Source organism: Orbicella franksi, chromosome 2, assembly GCF_964199315.1.
Source record: "Orbicella franksi chromosome 2, jaOrbFran1.1, whole genome shotgun sequence".
NCBI lineage: Eukaryota > Metazoa > Cnidaria > Anthozoa > Scleractinia > Merulinidae > Orbicella > Orbicella franksi.
In genome coordinates, this window is record NC_138146.1 from 26,423,496 (window position 1) to 26,440,832 (window position 17,337).

Below are 17,337 nucleotides of genomic sequence, written 5' to 3' on the forward strand. Positions count from 1 at the left end.
CTGTTTGCAGGCTGCAGTTTTTTTTAGATCATCTGGAATAATATTTGTGATTCGGGGAAAATATGACGCCTGTCCATTTTGGAGAGATCGAAATGTCAATTGAATACGGATAACGGCAAGCTATTTTTTATTTTTTTTTTTATTTTTTTTTGAAATTGATTTACAAACAATATACATAGGAAAAAACTAAACAAATAAAAAGGCCAGCTATGATGTTCGGAAAGTTTGAAAGTTTGATTTGAAACAAAATGAAACAGGGGACCGCACAAAGGGAGGGGCTGAAAAGTTGCTGCGCAGGTCCTGTAAACTGTGCTACTTTACAAAGTTAGCCCTGTATTGGAGGGTGGGGAATTTTGGGGGACATTGTGCGGGGGCTTACACAACCTACAGACCCAGGATACTCCGCGCAAATACGATGCAAGAAACGCCTGGTTGATATCTTCTTGGCTCTCGGAGAAGCAAATATCACTCACTGTGTTTGGAATCTGTGTGGAATTTATGGATGTTCAATTCTATCATGAAGCGCAAAAGCCATAAAAATAGTCCTCAAAATTTCGTTCTTCCTCGATGGGCGCCGGAGCATCTCATCGTACAAAAGCCAAGGAAGACAACTTTCACAAGACCGCTTCAAACAAGATTGCTTCAAACCCTCGTGATATAAACAACTTATCAGCTGCAGAGAAAGAGTCCGAGGCAAACCTAAATCTTGTGGACACGACAATGCCCTCAGTCATCGTAGAGGCAGAAGAGAATTCAAATATCTTGAAAAGACATCTGTCGGAGGGAATTCTCGCGAGCAAAGAAGTAGTGACGTGTTGTGTGGAACTTCTGAAGTTTTCTTGCTCCATGGACGAAGACGAAGAGATCAAAACAGCGGCTCTGACCTTTGTGATGGAAAATGACATCCCTCGATTAATATTTCAGGTTTATAAAGCTCTACTGACAAAGTTTCCTGATTTATTGAAGTACGACCGAGAGAAAGATAAAGTAGGTGAATAAAATCTCTTCATGTAATTTATAAAAATATAACATTACATTGCGGCTAAATGGAGACACGAAATTTCTCTTTTCGAGTTGAAAAAGATTTCACTCGTTTGGTGCACTTATATGTGAAATATTTTTCAATGTTCACAGAGAAATTGCCATATATTATCATGCATGGCCATATATTATCCTCTATTTAACTCGATTAAGCTCAGCACCAATTGTGAACTTGCAAAAGCATAAAACAGTGCCGTCCTCGAGAAAAGTGCCACTTTGATTCACAACAATGTGGCACTTAATTGAAGCATCAGACTGAATTGTTCAAGGAAATATCTATGTAAAGAACACGTACTGTTCAACTCAGTCTAAATCAGTCTCTGAAACTGCATTCTCCTGGATTACTATAAAGTAACTAAACTTTTTTGTTAACATTTGGTTGTTATCATTTACAAGCAATATGAAGAGCCCTTGAAGAACCTGCAAGGTTGTTTTTGCATTAAAAATGTATCTCAGTTGCCAAAAATTCTTCATTCTTGTTTATTGTGCATTCTCTCTGAATAGGACTCTGAAGATAAAATTGCAGTTGAAGAACTTCAACATGCCCAGGATGTTCTGAATGTATTGGCTGGTTTCATGGTGAATCTAACTGATTTTCCTCAGCTAGCTATAAAATGCGGCAGTACAGGACTTATTCCAGTGTTCTTGGAAATGACAGAAGCCCTAAAAGATTCAATACCATACATGATTCCCTTTGAGGTAAGAGCACAGCTGCTACGTTTTGTTAAGGTCAGGATGCTTATTGAATTAGGACATAAGTTCAAGGTGAACAGTCTGAAAAATGTGAACATATGTACAAATGTATAATGCAGTGTGCTAGCAACTGTTCGTGCTGTTTGTAATCAGCTAGAGATTTGATTTCCTTGAATGGTGTGTGCAGAAAAAATATTTAAAAAATTTTCCAAATTTGAAATCGAAGGGACGCAGTCAACTGGAACACATGCGCATCAGATATCATTTCATAATTTGCATATCACGGAGACACGATCCATACTGTTTTTAACCAAATATGATAAAAATAATATGGGATGAGCAAAAGCACACTCAAAAATGGCCTTTTCAGTAGACAATTGAAAATCAAGCAAAACACTGTGAAGATTAAAGCGGATTTCTAGATATACTTTGATTTCAGGTTGAGGTGAACTTTTTTCAAAGTGAGAAAACTAATGTCCAGGTCAGCACGGTCCCAAAGCTGACTGTGTACCTTTAACATATAGGCAATGGAATTTATAAGCTAGAATAAAATTTAACGCAATACAGAATTTTATTTAGTTTTTAGTTTAATATTAACAGGGAAAGCAGCATGACTCTGAATTTACATGCAGTTGTAATGTAACTATTAATTACTTTCAGAAACTGATCTTTAATAACAAAATACCTTTGGCTGTTTGTAGGATCCAGAGACAAAAATGATGTCGCAGTTTACAGCTCGTGGCAGAACCTTGTCGAGAGTGCTTGGAGCACTTGTTAATCTGGCTAAACAGGTTACAAACAGGACAGTCTTCATAGATAGCGATGGAGTTCAGCACCTATTGCCACTCCTTAAATCACAAGTTACTGCTTATTATATCAAGAGTTTATTTTGCTTGGCATATCTTATTGAAGAAGGCAATAATGAAGCAATAATGACTGATACTGGTAAGTGAATATAATTGCTGTGACATTTGTTTGAGTGTTTGGTAGTGCTGACATATTTTATTTTGATGTTAAGAAATTATACAGTATAATAGTTGAAGAGCCATCTAAGGAACAATGTCTTTGCAACGACTCTGAGACTAACCCAAGGTGGAAGATATCTTACTGTATTGCCCTCTCCATTTTCTCAGTCAGCTATACAAACCCATATTCAAAATATTATATACACAAGCATGCATAATGTGGTTTGTGAAAAGGAAACACTTACTGCAAAATCTTCAGTATTTTGTTTTTATTTCTGTTAGTATAAGAATGATCTTTAGTTAAGTATATGACTTCTACCCACATGTTCATGCTGATTAAACTTGTTTTAATATGAAACATTTTGTTCAAGGCCCTTTTTTGAACTGAGGCAAAGGCACACTGCCCATAATTTCAGAATGTTTGTCAGTTGTCAAAGTGATCAAATACAAAAGTGATTGAATACATTCACCTTAAGTGGCAGATAAATGTTCTTATGGCCTGTCAGACTGGAGTATGTCATTTTTATCCCAAACCGAAATTTAAAAGAGAATTTTGAGATCATTTAATGAATAGCATTTAATGCAAGGAAGCCTTTGGTATATATTATACTTATTTAATTTTACTATAAAAAAATTGCCTTTCTATTTCAGAGCCCATCAAATTCATCATTGGAATGTTGGAAAAGGCCACCAAGTCAAGTACTCGTGACTACCTGGGTTTCTCTGCTAGTGATGTAGCTGATGGTATAAGTAAACTTGCTGTTAATGAAAGCAACAGTAAGCAAGTAAGGTTGCTTTGTTTTGGATGCATGATAAAAAAAAGAATCAAAATTGGCCAAAATAAATGGGAAAATGCACTTTACCCTCTTATCTGGATGATTTGGTGACCTGTACGGGAGACTAGGAGAATCTGTCTCTATCTGAGAGACTTTGGACTGGAATTATTGTAAAGCGATAGTGAGCTAAAAAGAAATGGTGCTATATAAATAAAGTATCATTATTATTATTATTGTTATTATTATTATTATTATTATTAGTATTATTATTATTATAATTATTATTATTATAATGTAACTAGTATGCCCAACAAAATTGTCTTTAACTAAGCCTATAAAAACAAGTTGTCATGCCAACAAAGATTCATAACAAGTAACAGATATATTCTATTGCCTCCCCCCAAATAAAAAAAAATACTAACTAAGATTAAGATGTGTTCAGGCAAGATGGGTTTGATGATAACACATGAATTTCATCTTTTCCAGATTGGTTTAAATGGAGGAATTCCTGTTATAGTAAGCATGTTAAAGACATCTCAACAAGATTCAGAGAGACTCTGTGGGACTAAAGCCTTGTGGATGTTGTCATTTGATGTCACCAACAGGGCACTCATCAAAGCTATCCCATCAGCCATTGAGACACTGCAAAGTTTGACAAGGTGTCCAAATAAGGGTGTTGTCAAAGCCTCTCAAGGTGTTCTCTGGGAAATTGAGAGGAACAGAGATTCCTCAAGTTCAGGTAAAAGTCTTAAATAGTTTGAGATGTACTGAGCTTTGCATTTAAATCAGAAAACAGCAGGTCTTTTTAGTCTTTTTCTAAACTTTGGAATTAATGTTGCCTTGAGTTTTGAAGGAGTTTGAAGAATTAAAGTGAACAGAAAAACGCTAAATGAACTTGCAGAGTGGTATATAATTTCTGGCTTCATAATTTTATTGCTCCTTAATTTAGATTGCCTTGATAAATATTGATCTAGCTTTTAATCACAGCCAATGGGACCTACAGTATGTGCTTGTGTACTTGCACATTAGCTAATTAGGTATTGTATTTGTTTGTTCTTTGTTTTGGAGTCATTATCTAAGTGCAACTGCAGGGCTTCCATTAAGTTTTGAGTCACCCATTGCCTTGATCTTCACTCCCAGAAAAGACTTGACACTTGGACAATTGTGGATGAATTGCATCAACAACAGGCAAGTTCACCCATAAAATCAAGGGCTCATCAAGTATACTGAGCCATAACTGGTGTTACTGGTATACGGCCCTTAATGAGTGAGCTCTTCAACTGTAGTGTAATGTTTGTTCTTTTGAATATATTCTTGTGTAACTAGCACACAAGGACAGAACCCCAAATGGCCTTCTTTTCTCCAAACACTTCTGTGAAAAAAAAACATTTGTTGCTAAACTGCAATGTGTGATATATCTTACTGTAGTTCGCGCAAAAGCCCAGCACATCATGATCAGTTACCAGTGGGACTGTCAAGACACCATAATTCAAGTGAATGATAAACTTAGATCAGCAGGATTTAATGTGTGGATTGATGTTGACGAAATGAGAGGATCCACCTTAGAAAGCATGGCATCTGCTGTTGAACATTGCACAGTCTTTCTTATGGCAATTTCACGGAAGTACTTTGAAAGTCCCAACTGTCGTGCTGGTAAGCCCTGAGAGGACGTACAGACTTCTTACTAATCAAGTTCGAGGTCTGTACTGCAAGTCATTATATGGTTGAACTGGTCCGCGACAAAAAGGAGAATTTTTAATTATAAAGTAGAGATCAGTTTACTTCCATGTTTGGAGTACAATTTCAGTTAAATGTTCACAAAAGCGACGTGAGAAACGGAAATAATGGATCGCAGAGACGCATCAAGTTATCAGCAGATTGAAAGGAGCCATTGTAATAAGGACTTAAAATAAATAAAATAAATAAATATACATTTATATAGCGCCATTTTCCACTAATTGTCCATGGCGCTTTACAATACTTTAAAATTAAAATCCTAATTCTTTAAAAACCTAAAATCCTAAATCCTAAAAGTTAAAATCCTAAGAATTAAATACGCTATATAATACAATTAGGCTACAAATAAAAAGTAAAAACTACAAATCAAATGCACGCTTAAAAAGATAAGTCTTAAGATTAGCCTTAAAAACTGCCTCTGATGATGAAAGTCTGATCTGGAGGGGTAGTTTATTCCAGAGCCTTGGTGCCGCCACGGAAAAAGCCCTTTCACCATACGATTTAAGATTTGCTCTAGGCTCATCAAGCAACCTGTTGTTTGAAGATCTTAGTGTCCGACCAGAAATGTTAAATCGCAGCAGGTCTCTAATGTAATCAGGGGCCAGTCCATTCAGAGCTTTGTAAGTTAACAACAATATTTTGAAAATAATCCTAAAATGAACCTTAATTTGAACTACAGTGTAGCTTGTTCGGTCCGTATTGGAGAATATTGGTCTCTCTTTCTGCAAGTATATGGACCTCGCCTGCGGCTCGCTCCATAAAAAACAAGGAAAAAAACTCTACCAATATTTCTCCAATAACGAGCTCACGCTATTTCAACAACCCGCAGCGCCAGTTTGTCGACTGTCGTCACTCGACGTTCCCAAAATGTTTCCTTCCTTGTTGGTCACGTGGACACGAGGTATATGTGGAAAACAAAAGAACTTGACCCATACTTCTCCAATACGGACCGAACAAGCTAGTTCAATAAAATATATTTATGGACTGAGTGAGTCTTTTACCTTTCGATTTACGTGTGAAGCCAACAGGCCATAAATCAACGGGGAAAAACGAGTACAGACCGAAAAGGCGAGGCTAGTAAGATATTTATTACATCTCTATGAGAGTTTATGTTTTTGACAGGTTCGGCAATAGCTTCTAATCCTAGCGGATTGTTCAGTGGAGTATGGTCTTCTAAACTGACCAATCACAGCACACTTAGTAATTAAGAGGCTATAAGTAATATTTTTAAAGTAAAATTTGACGCATTTGTTAATGTTCATGTACTTACATGACGATACCTCCAATTTCTCACAGAGGCGGAATATGCATATCAGCTACGAAAACAAATCATGCCATTGATGATGGAGCCTCGTTTTCAACCCAGTGGTTGGCTGGGCATTATAGTCGGAACCAAGCTGTGGGTGGACTTCAGGGAGGTGGGGAATTTAGAGGCGGGGACCAGTCATCTCGTTAGGGAACTGGGAAAAGCAGGAAAATCCCAAGGTACATTTAGCATCAGTCTGTTTTGTTATAAAAACTTTCTAAAGTCTGGTGTGTGACCGGTGTGAGTCGCAAACGCTCGAAATGAAATTAGTTTAATATACTGTTCTTTAAAATGACAGCAGATCAATTTGGTGATTAAATTATTGGGTTATCAAATCCATTACGCCCTCAAAATCTGAGGATCAGTATTAAAGTAACAAACTGGAAAAAAGAAACTAAACGAACAGAAGCTACAACGTAAGAAAAGTGCTTCTGTCCTACTAAAAAGCAATATTTTGCCTACTCAGTAGGGTCTGAAGAGGTGAATACTGGTTTTAAGATCTCTGGAAAACTAGAAGGCTAAAAACATTGGCTGAACGCTGAAACGCAAACCGTAGTACGTAAACTCTAACTTTCTTGTGGACTAAGCTTCCTGAAAGGGACTTCGCTGCTTTTTGGGTAAATCAGTGCCAAAATCGTGACTGAGTACCATGGCTCTGATGCAAAATGATTCCAGAATTGAAAGATGAAGATATTAAGCGAATTCGACATCACAACTTTTGTATATACAGAACCCCTTACATCTCTCTTTATTAGCTTCAGTGCATTAGATAGTAATTTGTAACCAAACTAGGCCATTACATTGAGGTTTCGATCAATGAAAATATTTCTTTTACTAGGTTTTTAACATTTAGAAGTCAAGCTTATGTTATTTATTTATTTATTTATTTATTTGAGTATTAACAGGAGCCATAATCGGGCTATTATGGCTCCTGGTATTAATTAAATTAAAATTTAAATCTCAAAAATCAGTGTAAGTCCTTACTCAATGTTCACAGCCGGCGGGAAAGACAAATCTAAAGACGATGAACTAAAGAAGACATTACAGGCCTACAAGAAGAATCACCGAAGTGTTTATGTGTACCTCTCTGAAGCCGAGAAACTCATCAGAAGCCTGCGGTCCTTTCTTATGTCTGGTCAGCTGGCTACTGAAGCCTCGTTTTGGAAAGCAGATGCTCTTGTTGTACTTTACACCAAGATACCCGAAAAACAAAGCAGAACTTTGGTCTTGAATTTCATGGTTGATGTAGATCTTCCCGAAACCTTGACTGACATAGTAAGAACTCTTCGGCAAAGGTATCCCCAGGCGTTCTCGGAGCCAGAGGAACGTGATGTACCCAAAGACGACGAGCCAGGGGAAATAATCTTGAAGAAGAAAGCCAGTACAAAGATGGGAACTGGGGATGAAAAACATAGCGAGGTATGGTGTATGACGTATGAAAAGAGATTGCAAGCGAGTTAAATGGCGTTCATGTGTAGTGTTAGTAATGAATTTAGCTGAACGACAGGGGCGGATCCAGGATTTTTCTTAGGAGGGGTGCACCACTAAGGAATGGCGTAACTGACTGGTGAGGTAAACAAATTTTAAAAGCGAATATGTCATATCAGAGGGGGTGGGGGTGCGCACCCCCTGCACCTTCCCCCTAGATCGCCCCTGGACGATATGATCTATAGGATATAGGAAGTATCAATTTTGATTGAAATTAAATATACAGTATATCAGTCAAACTATGAGATTACGAGAATTTTTGAGAAGGAAAGGAAAGCTACTGAATTGCATGTTGTTTTTTTTTACCACACTTATCAAGTCCAAGTGTACGGAACTCTGTGAACTCTACCTAGCACCAGCGCTATTCCCCACTTCTCTATTGTAGCTAATTTGCGATGTCAACAATCTTCCCTATGATCACAAGCTTTCCCCCGTGCTTCTTGTGACAAAAGGACTCTTGTTTTAGGTTAAATCTCCCAATCCGATCTGGTACAATAGACAATGCCTTGATAGGAATATGGAAATCATTCTGTCATGTTAGTCGGTTTTAGACGCTTCTGAAATAAAGGTGGGTTGGAGAAGTGGCGAGAACTGATGGACGAGAATTGGGTGAAAGCCACTTTTCTGTAACCACATCAACTTTGATAAGCATGTGGTCAAACGAGTTGAGAGTCAAAAGAGTTGACATACATTTACGTGTCTGTATGTATATATTTTTACTATTTTCTTTGTCTTCCTAGTTGTTAGTTATGTATTCAGTATTTTGTTATTTAAGTAATCTGATACTAACTGATCCGCCTAGATTAGCCCAATGCTACCAGCGGATCAGTTTTACATTTGTATTAATTTTTAAATTCAATTGAAATAAAGTGTGTGAAGTATGAAATAACTATCTAACTATCTACAGCTACATTTGTAATCTGCAAAGGGATTAACCCATCACCGCAAATGAAAAAGAAGAAAAAAGTAAACGTAACTAAATCGCTATTGGGCCAAAAAGAGACGAGATTGGCCCTAAACACCTCCACACCTCAACACTCGGTTGGTGTATTACTTCAGCAGGAAGTGAGTTTCACTCAGGTTTTGTTAAAAGCTGAAGTGGTGAGCATTGCTCGCAGGGGTTAAACCCTTATCAACTGCGGTGAAAATTTGAGCAGGTTGCGAGAGTTTGAATCCTCGTCAACTCTGGTCGTCCCGCTTTCTCGTTTGGCTCGGCCTTGACCTCGGTGTACCTTAAGTTTGTAATAACGTGTTTCTTACAAACACACACTAATTGATCGACAAAACTTAAGTGTTCGAGGCTCTGGTAAGATTTTGCATATGACATAGCCTGCATAGCAAGCGTTACCGTACGAAGAGCTTTTTCGCATTCAATTCTGGCCGCGCGTAAATTGGAGCGCGAGTAAAAATTCGCTTCGTCGAGTTTTTACTCTCTCTCCAATTTACGCGTGGCCAGAATGCAGAAAAGCCGTCTTGGTACAGGAACGCTTGGTACGCAGGCTACATATGATTGTGTGGGAAGGTTTTGTTTTTTCAGTGAATGCCAGCAGGTTCATTGCTTTATTTTTCATTCCTGCATTTTTTCAGCAGGTAAATTCAGAGGCAAACTGGGCTCTGGAGGTGATGTTAACAACATCGATAGCAATTTTAAATTTTACTGATCTTCACGATGCCTTTTGTGAGGTCTGCGGGAATGCAGGACTGGTCAAGGAGTATTTAGAGCTATCAAAGCAACTGAAGAAGGGTTTACCTGAATTTGATGAACAAAAGGTATGAATGACTCACGGAAGGGGACTCCCATCTAAAAAAGACGGGGGTGCTCGTCGGAAATTTTGAAAAGAACCCCTAAGAGGTACCAAGATCCTGTTTTGTGGGCGTGGCTTGAATTTTTTCTCCCCTAAAAGTTACTAACTCTTTTATAGCACATCTCCTGTCATCTTTTTTTTTTGGCTCAATACCCTAAAAGGTACTGCAAAAGCTTCCGCTGTGGACCTTTTGAGGCTAAGAACTCTAAGAGGTACGAAAACCGCGTTCTTAACTCTAAGAGGTACGAAAACCGCGTTTTTAACTCTAAGAGGTACGAAAACCGCGTTTTTAACCCTAAGAGGTACGAAAACCGCGTTTTTAACCCATAAGAGGTACGATGAGCGCCACTGTTATTTTCATATGGGAGTCGTCCTCGAGGAATGACTACACATCGTACGTACTTTTGTTTTCGGAAGAATAGGTTCGTGATATTGTGACCAATAAATTGGAAGTTACAGAATGCACCCTTCAATTAATTTATCGGATTATTGATCAAACTTGGTCAGGTGCCACACCTCTACGGGTAATTATGATTGGTTAAGGAAAAAATATCGGACGTTTTAATCATCGGCTTCAAAATTGTCCTTGAAATGTCCTCTTTGTTTTTGAACAAGTGTTTGGTGGCGCAGCTGATGTCAACGAAACGTTGTGGTAGTTTTTCATGTACTCCCACGAGTTCTTATTTCTGCCCTATCACTTCTCTTATCCCGGCCTTAAAAAGGATTTTTTGTTGCAGGGCTGTTACTGAAACTCAATTCGTGTGTTTTGCAGGATTCTCTAACGAGTACTGAAGACAAAGACAACAAATTTTCAAGACGAGGCAGCTTGCTGTTCGAGGTTTTAGGAGTGCTTCACAACCTCTCCAAACGAATCAACAACAAGAAGCACTTTGACGACAGTAGCGCTGTAGAAACGCTGCTGGACTTCTTTAGAACAAAGTTCCCTGTGTATAGAATGACTGCACTCCTTGCCCTTGCTTACTTAGTGGACGAGAAAAACAATCATCTCATAATGGCGAGTGAAGGTAAGCGATCATGAAAGATCGTTAATAAAGAGCACAACCTTGTTAAAGGTTTTTTTGGTATGGGTGCCCTTCTTCTTTTCGTCAACGGGAGGAAAAACTTCAGCAGTAGTTTATCTTCCCACCCTGTCTCATCTTGTCTTGTCTTGGTCGCATCGAAACGCTTTGTAACATGTTATACCTCAACTTGGATGATACGTTCATCTGATAATATGAAAACCTCTTGTGAGGTTTTTTAAGGTTAGGGACCGTTCATTTTTTATGAGGGAGGGGGGGCTGGTGGGATTTCGGAAGCACCATTTAAAAATCGCATGACCCCCCCTCTGCTTACCAATTTTTTCACATGCCCCCCCCCTTATAGCGGTTATTTTTTGGGATGACCCCCCCCCCAAAAAAAAAAAATTGAACAAACAATATTTAGATTTCAACTTTTTTAATATTTCTCTATTATCCCCCCACTTCACGTTATTGTGCTCACTATGAAGACAATAATTACAATCCCTATACTACAGAGAGCTGTTGTTTAAAAAACAAATCAAAAGAAAGAGAAGTCAATTTCGGATCTCCTAGTCATGGCTCGCCCTGAGCGTGTGGCATTTGGCCTCTCATTGGCATCTTCCTCATCTGAATTGATGAATGCAAGAATGACGTCACTTGAGTCATCTTCTCCCCCAGAGTCAATGGCATCACTGTCATACTCATCATTGTCACTTTCATCCGTTTCACTGCTGTCAGCACTTGCCCTGTTGTCATTTTGTGTCAATGTCCTGGCATTTCTCAGTGTTGGTTGGCCAGCTCTGAGAGGACTCTTCTGCTGCAAGCATGAATGTCTTACAATTACCTTTACTTTCTCACTCTCGCTGCTTTTCAAATGCGCAAAATTCCAAAATGCGCAATAATGGCGAAAGCGACGAGTCGTTTAAGAAAAGGTTTACAGCTGAACGATCCAGGCAGTTTGACATCTTACAAGCAAAAGAAGCAATCTTTCTAAGTGCGGATGGCTGTTCAGAGAGGGCGAGTGAGTTTTCCATGCCAGGGTACCAGTTGAAGCCCAGTGATGGAAGAAAAGTGAACTTCTCCATCAAAGAGCACAGAACAATGGTGGAAAAGTTGAATGTCATATTGAAAGATGTAAAGGAACACGATTCCACACTCTTTCAGTCCAATGGGCTTGCTTTAAAGCAGGGCGAAGAATTTACCCACAGTTTTAATGTAAAACAGATCAAATGTATAGAAGCTAAGTTGACGAAGGTCACGCAGGACATTGAAGCACTAGAAAGTAAGAAGAGCAATTATAACAGCATATTCAAAGGCATACTCAAACAGCACATCAACAAAAAGAGAAGGAAAAAAGAAAACCACAGAACGTCTAATGAAAGAAAGAGGAAGCGGACTGAAAACAACGTCCAACGAGTTTATGGAATCTGTGTTGGAAACCCGCTAGGAAATGATCTTCCACAATGCCTTGTGTACCCTCCTAGAACGGCCGTCCCGGAAGAGTGTATTAAAGTTGAGGATGTTGCCACGTCGTTATTTAGAAGAGATGGGCCATACATCGCACAGCTCTTGGAAGGGAATTATTTCACCACAAACCTTAAGCAGGAAGTCAGAGATTATGTTTACACCTTCATGTTCCCTGAAGAGTACACTCTGACGGAAAGCATTGCTGCTTCTTGCAGCATTGGTGAAAGAGACTCCCATAGCAGCACAAGCGGCGACGAAGAACTCGACGACAGCGAAGATGAAGATGAGTGCCAGTGAAAGTTGCATTCGAAAATAACAGTGTTTTAAAATACTTCTTTTCAGTAGCTACAAATGCTTTTTGTCGCCAAACGTTTTTTTAAAGCAGAAGGAAAGTTTGTAATAAATTTGTATCCTGCCTTCTATGTTTATTCTATAGCAATTTTTTTGATATTCAAACATTATGCCATTTTAAAGTTTTCCTAAAATATTTCACGTGACCCCCCCTTTTTCCCTTATTTTTTTGGGATGGCCCCCCCTCGAAAGCCATTTTTTCTCGCCTGGCCCCCCCCAAATCCCACCAGCCCCCCCTACCTTATAAAAAATGAACGGTCCCTCATGTAGACTGACAGATCAGAATTAACCTTTTGCAGAACCAATCAAAGACATCCTAAAGCTGCTGGACAAAGCAAATCATTCCGCTGACCGGCGCAGTCTTGGATTCTCGGCGGCGGAAATAGCTTGTGGACTGATGCATGTGGCCACAAACGATGGAAATAAGAGAATGGTATGATATGCATGTGTTAAGGATACACTCGGCACTCTTGCAACCCATGTGCACCTATTTTGGTGCTCAAATGCTCTCCTCGGGGTAGGGTTAGCTCCGAAGGTAAAGGTAACGTGCCAGGCACGGGATCGTCACAGATTGTTTTCAGATTGCTGTAACTGCTGATAAAATCGACCGAAGTGTTGCTAATTGGCCATCTTGCGAGTGTTAGAGCGATTCAATTCTAAATTGGATAATTCTTAAGCTTCAGAATTAGTGTCAGAGAGCTATCACACGTCAACGCTTTCTTCAACTTATTTCCCATTCTGCGCTGTTCTGTGTTTTATTGACACTATAATAAAGTAATACTTCATTCTGAAGCTTTGCTGATGTAGAGTTCTGTACGTTTTACTTGAATGTATCCTACCAAGCTGCACGATTCTAATCAGTGTAACATTTTGTTTCCAGATCGGCCAACACGGCGGTATTGACATGTTAGTTTCCATGATGAAAGGTCCAGATGAACACGAGGAGGAGAGAATAGCGGCCTTGAAAGCATTATACATGTTATCTTTTGACGAGGCGAACAAGGAAATGATTAAATCTGATCACGATACCATGGCACTGCTGCAAAGTTTGCAGACGTCAGATAACAAGGAAATACAGCACGCGGCGTCTGGAGTGATGTGGGAAATAGAAGGGAAGAAAGAACACTCTGGCACCTCAGGTACATAGACATTTCTTATAGCACGTTGACATAGCGAGTCGACAAAGCATTGGAGAAAGTTAAGAACTGGAAAAAAAAACCGTTCTGAACTCATTTAATATTTGACCTCCGTTTGTGGAACGTCAGGAAGTGGCTGGGGTGGATATGTGGGGACGGAGGGTTAGATGAGGTAAACGTTCAGTCTGCTCATTGGCCAGGAGGCCTAGAGAGTCTCGAGCTAATCCCGGATCACAGCATGAAACACATGGCAGTATTATTTAAGAAATAGAAAACATATACCGTGTTTCTACCGAGTTATAGAAACACGAGTGGAAGTTTGGGAGAACGAGAAATGCTGTGTGAGTGAGTGAGTGAGATCTTTATTAAAGTGTCAAAAACCTTATAGCCTGGAAATAATACACCATACTAATTAGGGGACACTGCTAAAAAACTATACTAATACCAATATTAATACAATAAATAAAATAAATGACTTGAAGGGCATTATGTGCAGCATAGGATGCAGCCCTTACAGCCGGTGTCCATTAAGCGAGTTATATCCCTTTTGCGAATATAGTTGTGGGAACAAGAGCCGCAGGCGAGTGTTTCCACAGCTTTTTCTAGTTCTCCCAAACTTTCATGAGTGTTTCTATAACTCGATAGAAACACGGAGAACATGTTTTCTATTTCTTTTAGAAAACACCACAACGAAAAAAAGAAAAGAGCTTGTTTACTTTGATCATCAAAATGTAAATTCTCTTTGCTCGCGCCATCATTATGTCAACAGCTCGTGCTAGTTATGTGTTTCTATCGAGTTATAGAAACACGATTTTTAACCAGTCAGTGCGCTTATTTTCTTAGGACTGTTTTCCAAAATGAAATACATGGTAGTATTGTAAAATTTGTGTTAATGGAATGATGTTATTAAAAAAAATGATCCTATAAACCTCCATATCGGGAAGAAATGGAGCAATTGGATATGTTACCGTTGAGTTAAGAGTTGAAAAATGTTTTTCCTAGATTCTGAAGAACACGTGATGATAAGCTACCAGTGGGACACTCAGCAAACAATGCTCCAAGTGAAACAGGAGCTGGAGGCTCAAGGTTTCACCGTGTGGATGGACGTGGAGCAGATGGAGGGGTCTATTCTGGAAACAATGGCGCGAGCTGTGGAGAAATCTTCTGTGTTACTTTTGGCAGTGTCACGCAAATACCAGAACAGTCCCAACTGTAGATCGGGTATGGACTTTAACGATGACTTGATACAATTATAATAGTACAATAGACCAATTTCGATATATTAAAATTCGGCCTAAAACAATAAAGTTTGAGGGTTTTATTCCCCAGAGCCTCGTACTGAGGTCTGTGTTAGGCTGAGTTTTACTATATCATATCGAAATTAGTCTATTAGTTTATAATACGATTAGTACGAGTTTTAGTGATCTGCAATGAAAATGAATGACTGATACTTCTTTTGCTTTATCGTACAAAAATGTTTGAAATGCCAATGGCTAAGCTGCAAAGAAATGCCAAACGTAAATGGACTAATTCACCAGATAAATCCGATTTCCGAACGCTGAATATTTCCAAGTTGTACCAATCTTGAGAAGTACAGAGAAATCTCTCTGGAGCACGAAACGGTGCTGATTGACTTCCATGAAGAAGAAACTAAGAGAGATTTCCATCTTAGAGTGTCCACTATAAGGAGATTTTCGTTTAGAAGAAATGTCTGTCTTTGAGAGTTATCCATCTTAGAGAGGTTTTGTCCACTGTTGAGAGTTTTTCACCTTAGAGAGTCTCTTTTATAGGTGTGTTCGCTACAAAGTGGTTCCATGTTAACGAGGAATCTGCCTAAGCTTAGAAACTGTCCTACAGTAAAGAGCTGCGTCTACGTTAGTGGTGTCCACCCTAGAGAAATTTTCATCTTAGAGGTAGCTAGGAGTGTCCACCGTGGAGAAAGTTCCATTTTAGAGGTCACTGGCTAGGAAAGCGCCCAGCCTCAAGAGGTATATTCAGCTAAGAGAGAGGTGTTCACAGCTTAGAGAGGAGTTAGTCTGCCGTATAGAGATGACCGTGGTAGAGAGATGTTCAGCTCAGGTAGCTGTCTTCCTTGAAGAAGATGATTTTCACGTAGATGGCTAAATTACTGTACAAAGTTACTACAGACGGTCGCTTTACGAGGTTTTACTTTTTTTTTTTGGTTTTTCGATTTTTGCCACGTTTATTAATGTGCAGAGGCCGAATACGCTTATCAGAGAAGGAAACGCGTGATTCCACTGATGATGGAACCTAGTTACCGTCCTGACGGCTGGTTGGGGATTATTCTGGGCTCTAAACTGTGGATGGACTTCAGAAAAGACCCAAGCATTGGAATCCAACAGCTGATAAAAGAAATATCAAAGGCAAGAGTCGGTATGCATCCCATATATATCACTTTCTTTTCTATTTCAGTGTCCTTTTGTTTGTGGCAATATGTAATTTGTTTATAGTGGTTTGTACACCTACGTTATATGTGATTTGTAATTTTCATCCAGCTGCTTCTCAAGCTCAGTCATCAGGGACTGCTCCACCGCAGGCGGCTACAAACGAAAAGGTTTTGCAATGGAAGAAAGAAGACGTGGCAAAATGGCTGAAGGATATTGGATTTGCAGTGTGAGTGACAAACGTAAAACTTTACCACAGACTTGAGTAAACAAGCACTATCATATGCTATTCCCTTGCCACCCAGCTTGTTAAAAGCTGAAAAAAAATTTGGCAAATTATGGGAGTAAACTGTATTGGAAAAGCTCATTCTTATCATATCTCTTTTTCTAAGAGGTGACAACATTGTTCGAGGAAAGCTAGACGGACCTTTGTTGCACATGCTCAACGAACTACGAAAAGAGGTTAGTCAATTTTAGCCCTCCGTAACGGTTGTAACGCTCTATGTGCATTGCTAGAATAGGTTGTCTTCTTCCATACAAATGCTAAATGAACCAAATCTTGTGACCTGGTTTAGTGGCAATTAAAAAAATTTAAGTTAAAGAGTTTTAAGTGGGAGGTAGTAGACGGAGTGACGGGGTGGCGAGTTGGTTAAAAGAAATTTTTGGAGAAAACGAATTTGCTTATTTCTTATTCTTTTTTCTAGAGCCCAGAATTCTTTTACAGCTCCATCAAAACAGACCTGGGATTTCCAACTGTGATCGAAGTTCTTCAATTCACCAGAGAGCTGAAAGAGCTGCTGGATTAAACAAGACCTTTTGTCACGTTACACATGATAGAATGTGTAATGTTGTGACGTGATTCACGCAGGATAGTGATGGCACTATGGAACCTGCCTTCACTTGCTTGTCTTAAGCACTATGTTTTGATCCCAGGTGTAACACTGTAGCGTTCCTTTTATTTATTGGACTTATTTTGAGACATTTCACTATTGATGTAAATTTCTATATTTTTATCCATAGTTCATTCATTGTAAATCAAGGTCATTAGCTTAGTTAGTGCAGGTTCACATCAGGACTTTTGTCTTGCCTACCTGCTTTTAAATATACTATGTATGAGGCATATATATGTATGTACCAATTGATTGCAA

General features: G+C 39.0%; 1 protein-coding gene across 4 annotated transcripts; it reads left to right on the plus strand.

Annotated features, from left to right (window-relative positions):
* Positions 1-61: 61 nt before the first annotated feature.
* Positions 62-17,319, plus strand: LOC145478961 (uncharacterized). Of its 4 annotated transcripts, none has more exons than XM_081457173.1 (17): positions 62-987; positions 1,546-1,740; positions 2,436-2,679; positions 3,351-3,484; positions 3,962-4,214; positions 4,904-5,128; positions 6,509-6,697; positions 7,516-7,937; positions 9,594-9,776; positions 10,584-10,836; positions 12,948-13,081; positions 13,529-13,787; positions 14,787-15,005; positions 16,002-16,178; positions 16,301-16,418; positions 16,582-16,651; positions 16,894-17,319. In XM_081457173.1, exons 1-17 carry the CDS (start codon positions 568-570, stop codon positions 16,993-16,995), a joined length of 3,597 nt encoding a protein of 1,198 aa, XP_081313299.1. In that variant the 5' UTR covers positions 62-567; the 3' UTR covers positions 16,996-17,319. The 4 variants fall into 4 exon arrangements, with proteins under 4 accessions (XP_081313299.1, XP_081313300.1, XP_081313301.1 ...); XM_081457174.1 differs by having other exon boundaries at positions 9,597-9,776; XM_081457176.1 differs by having other exon boundaries at positions 929-991.
* Positions 17,320-17,337: the final 18 nt, after the last annotated feature.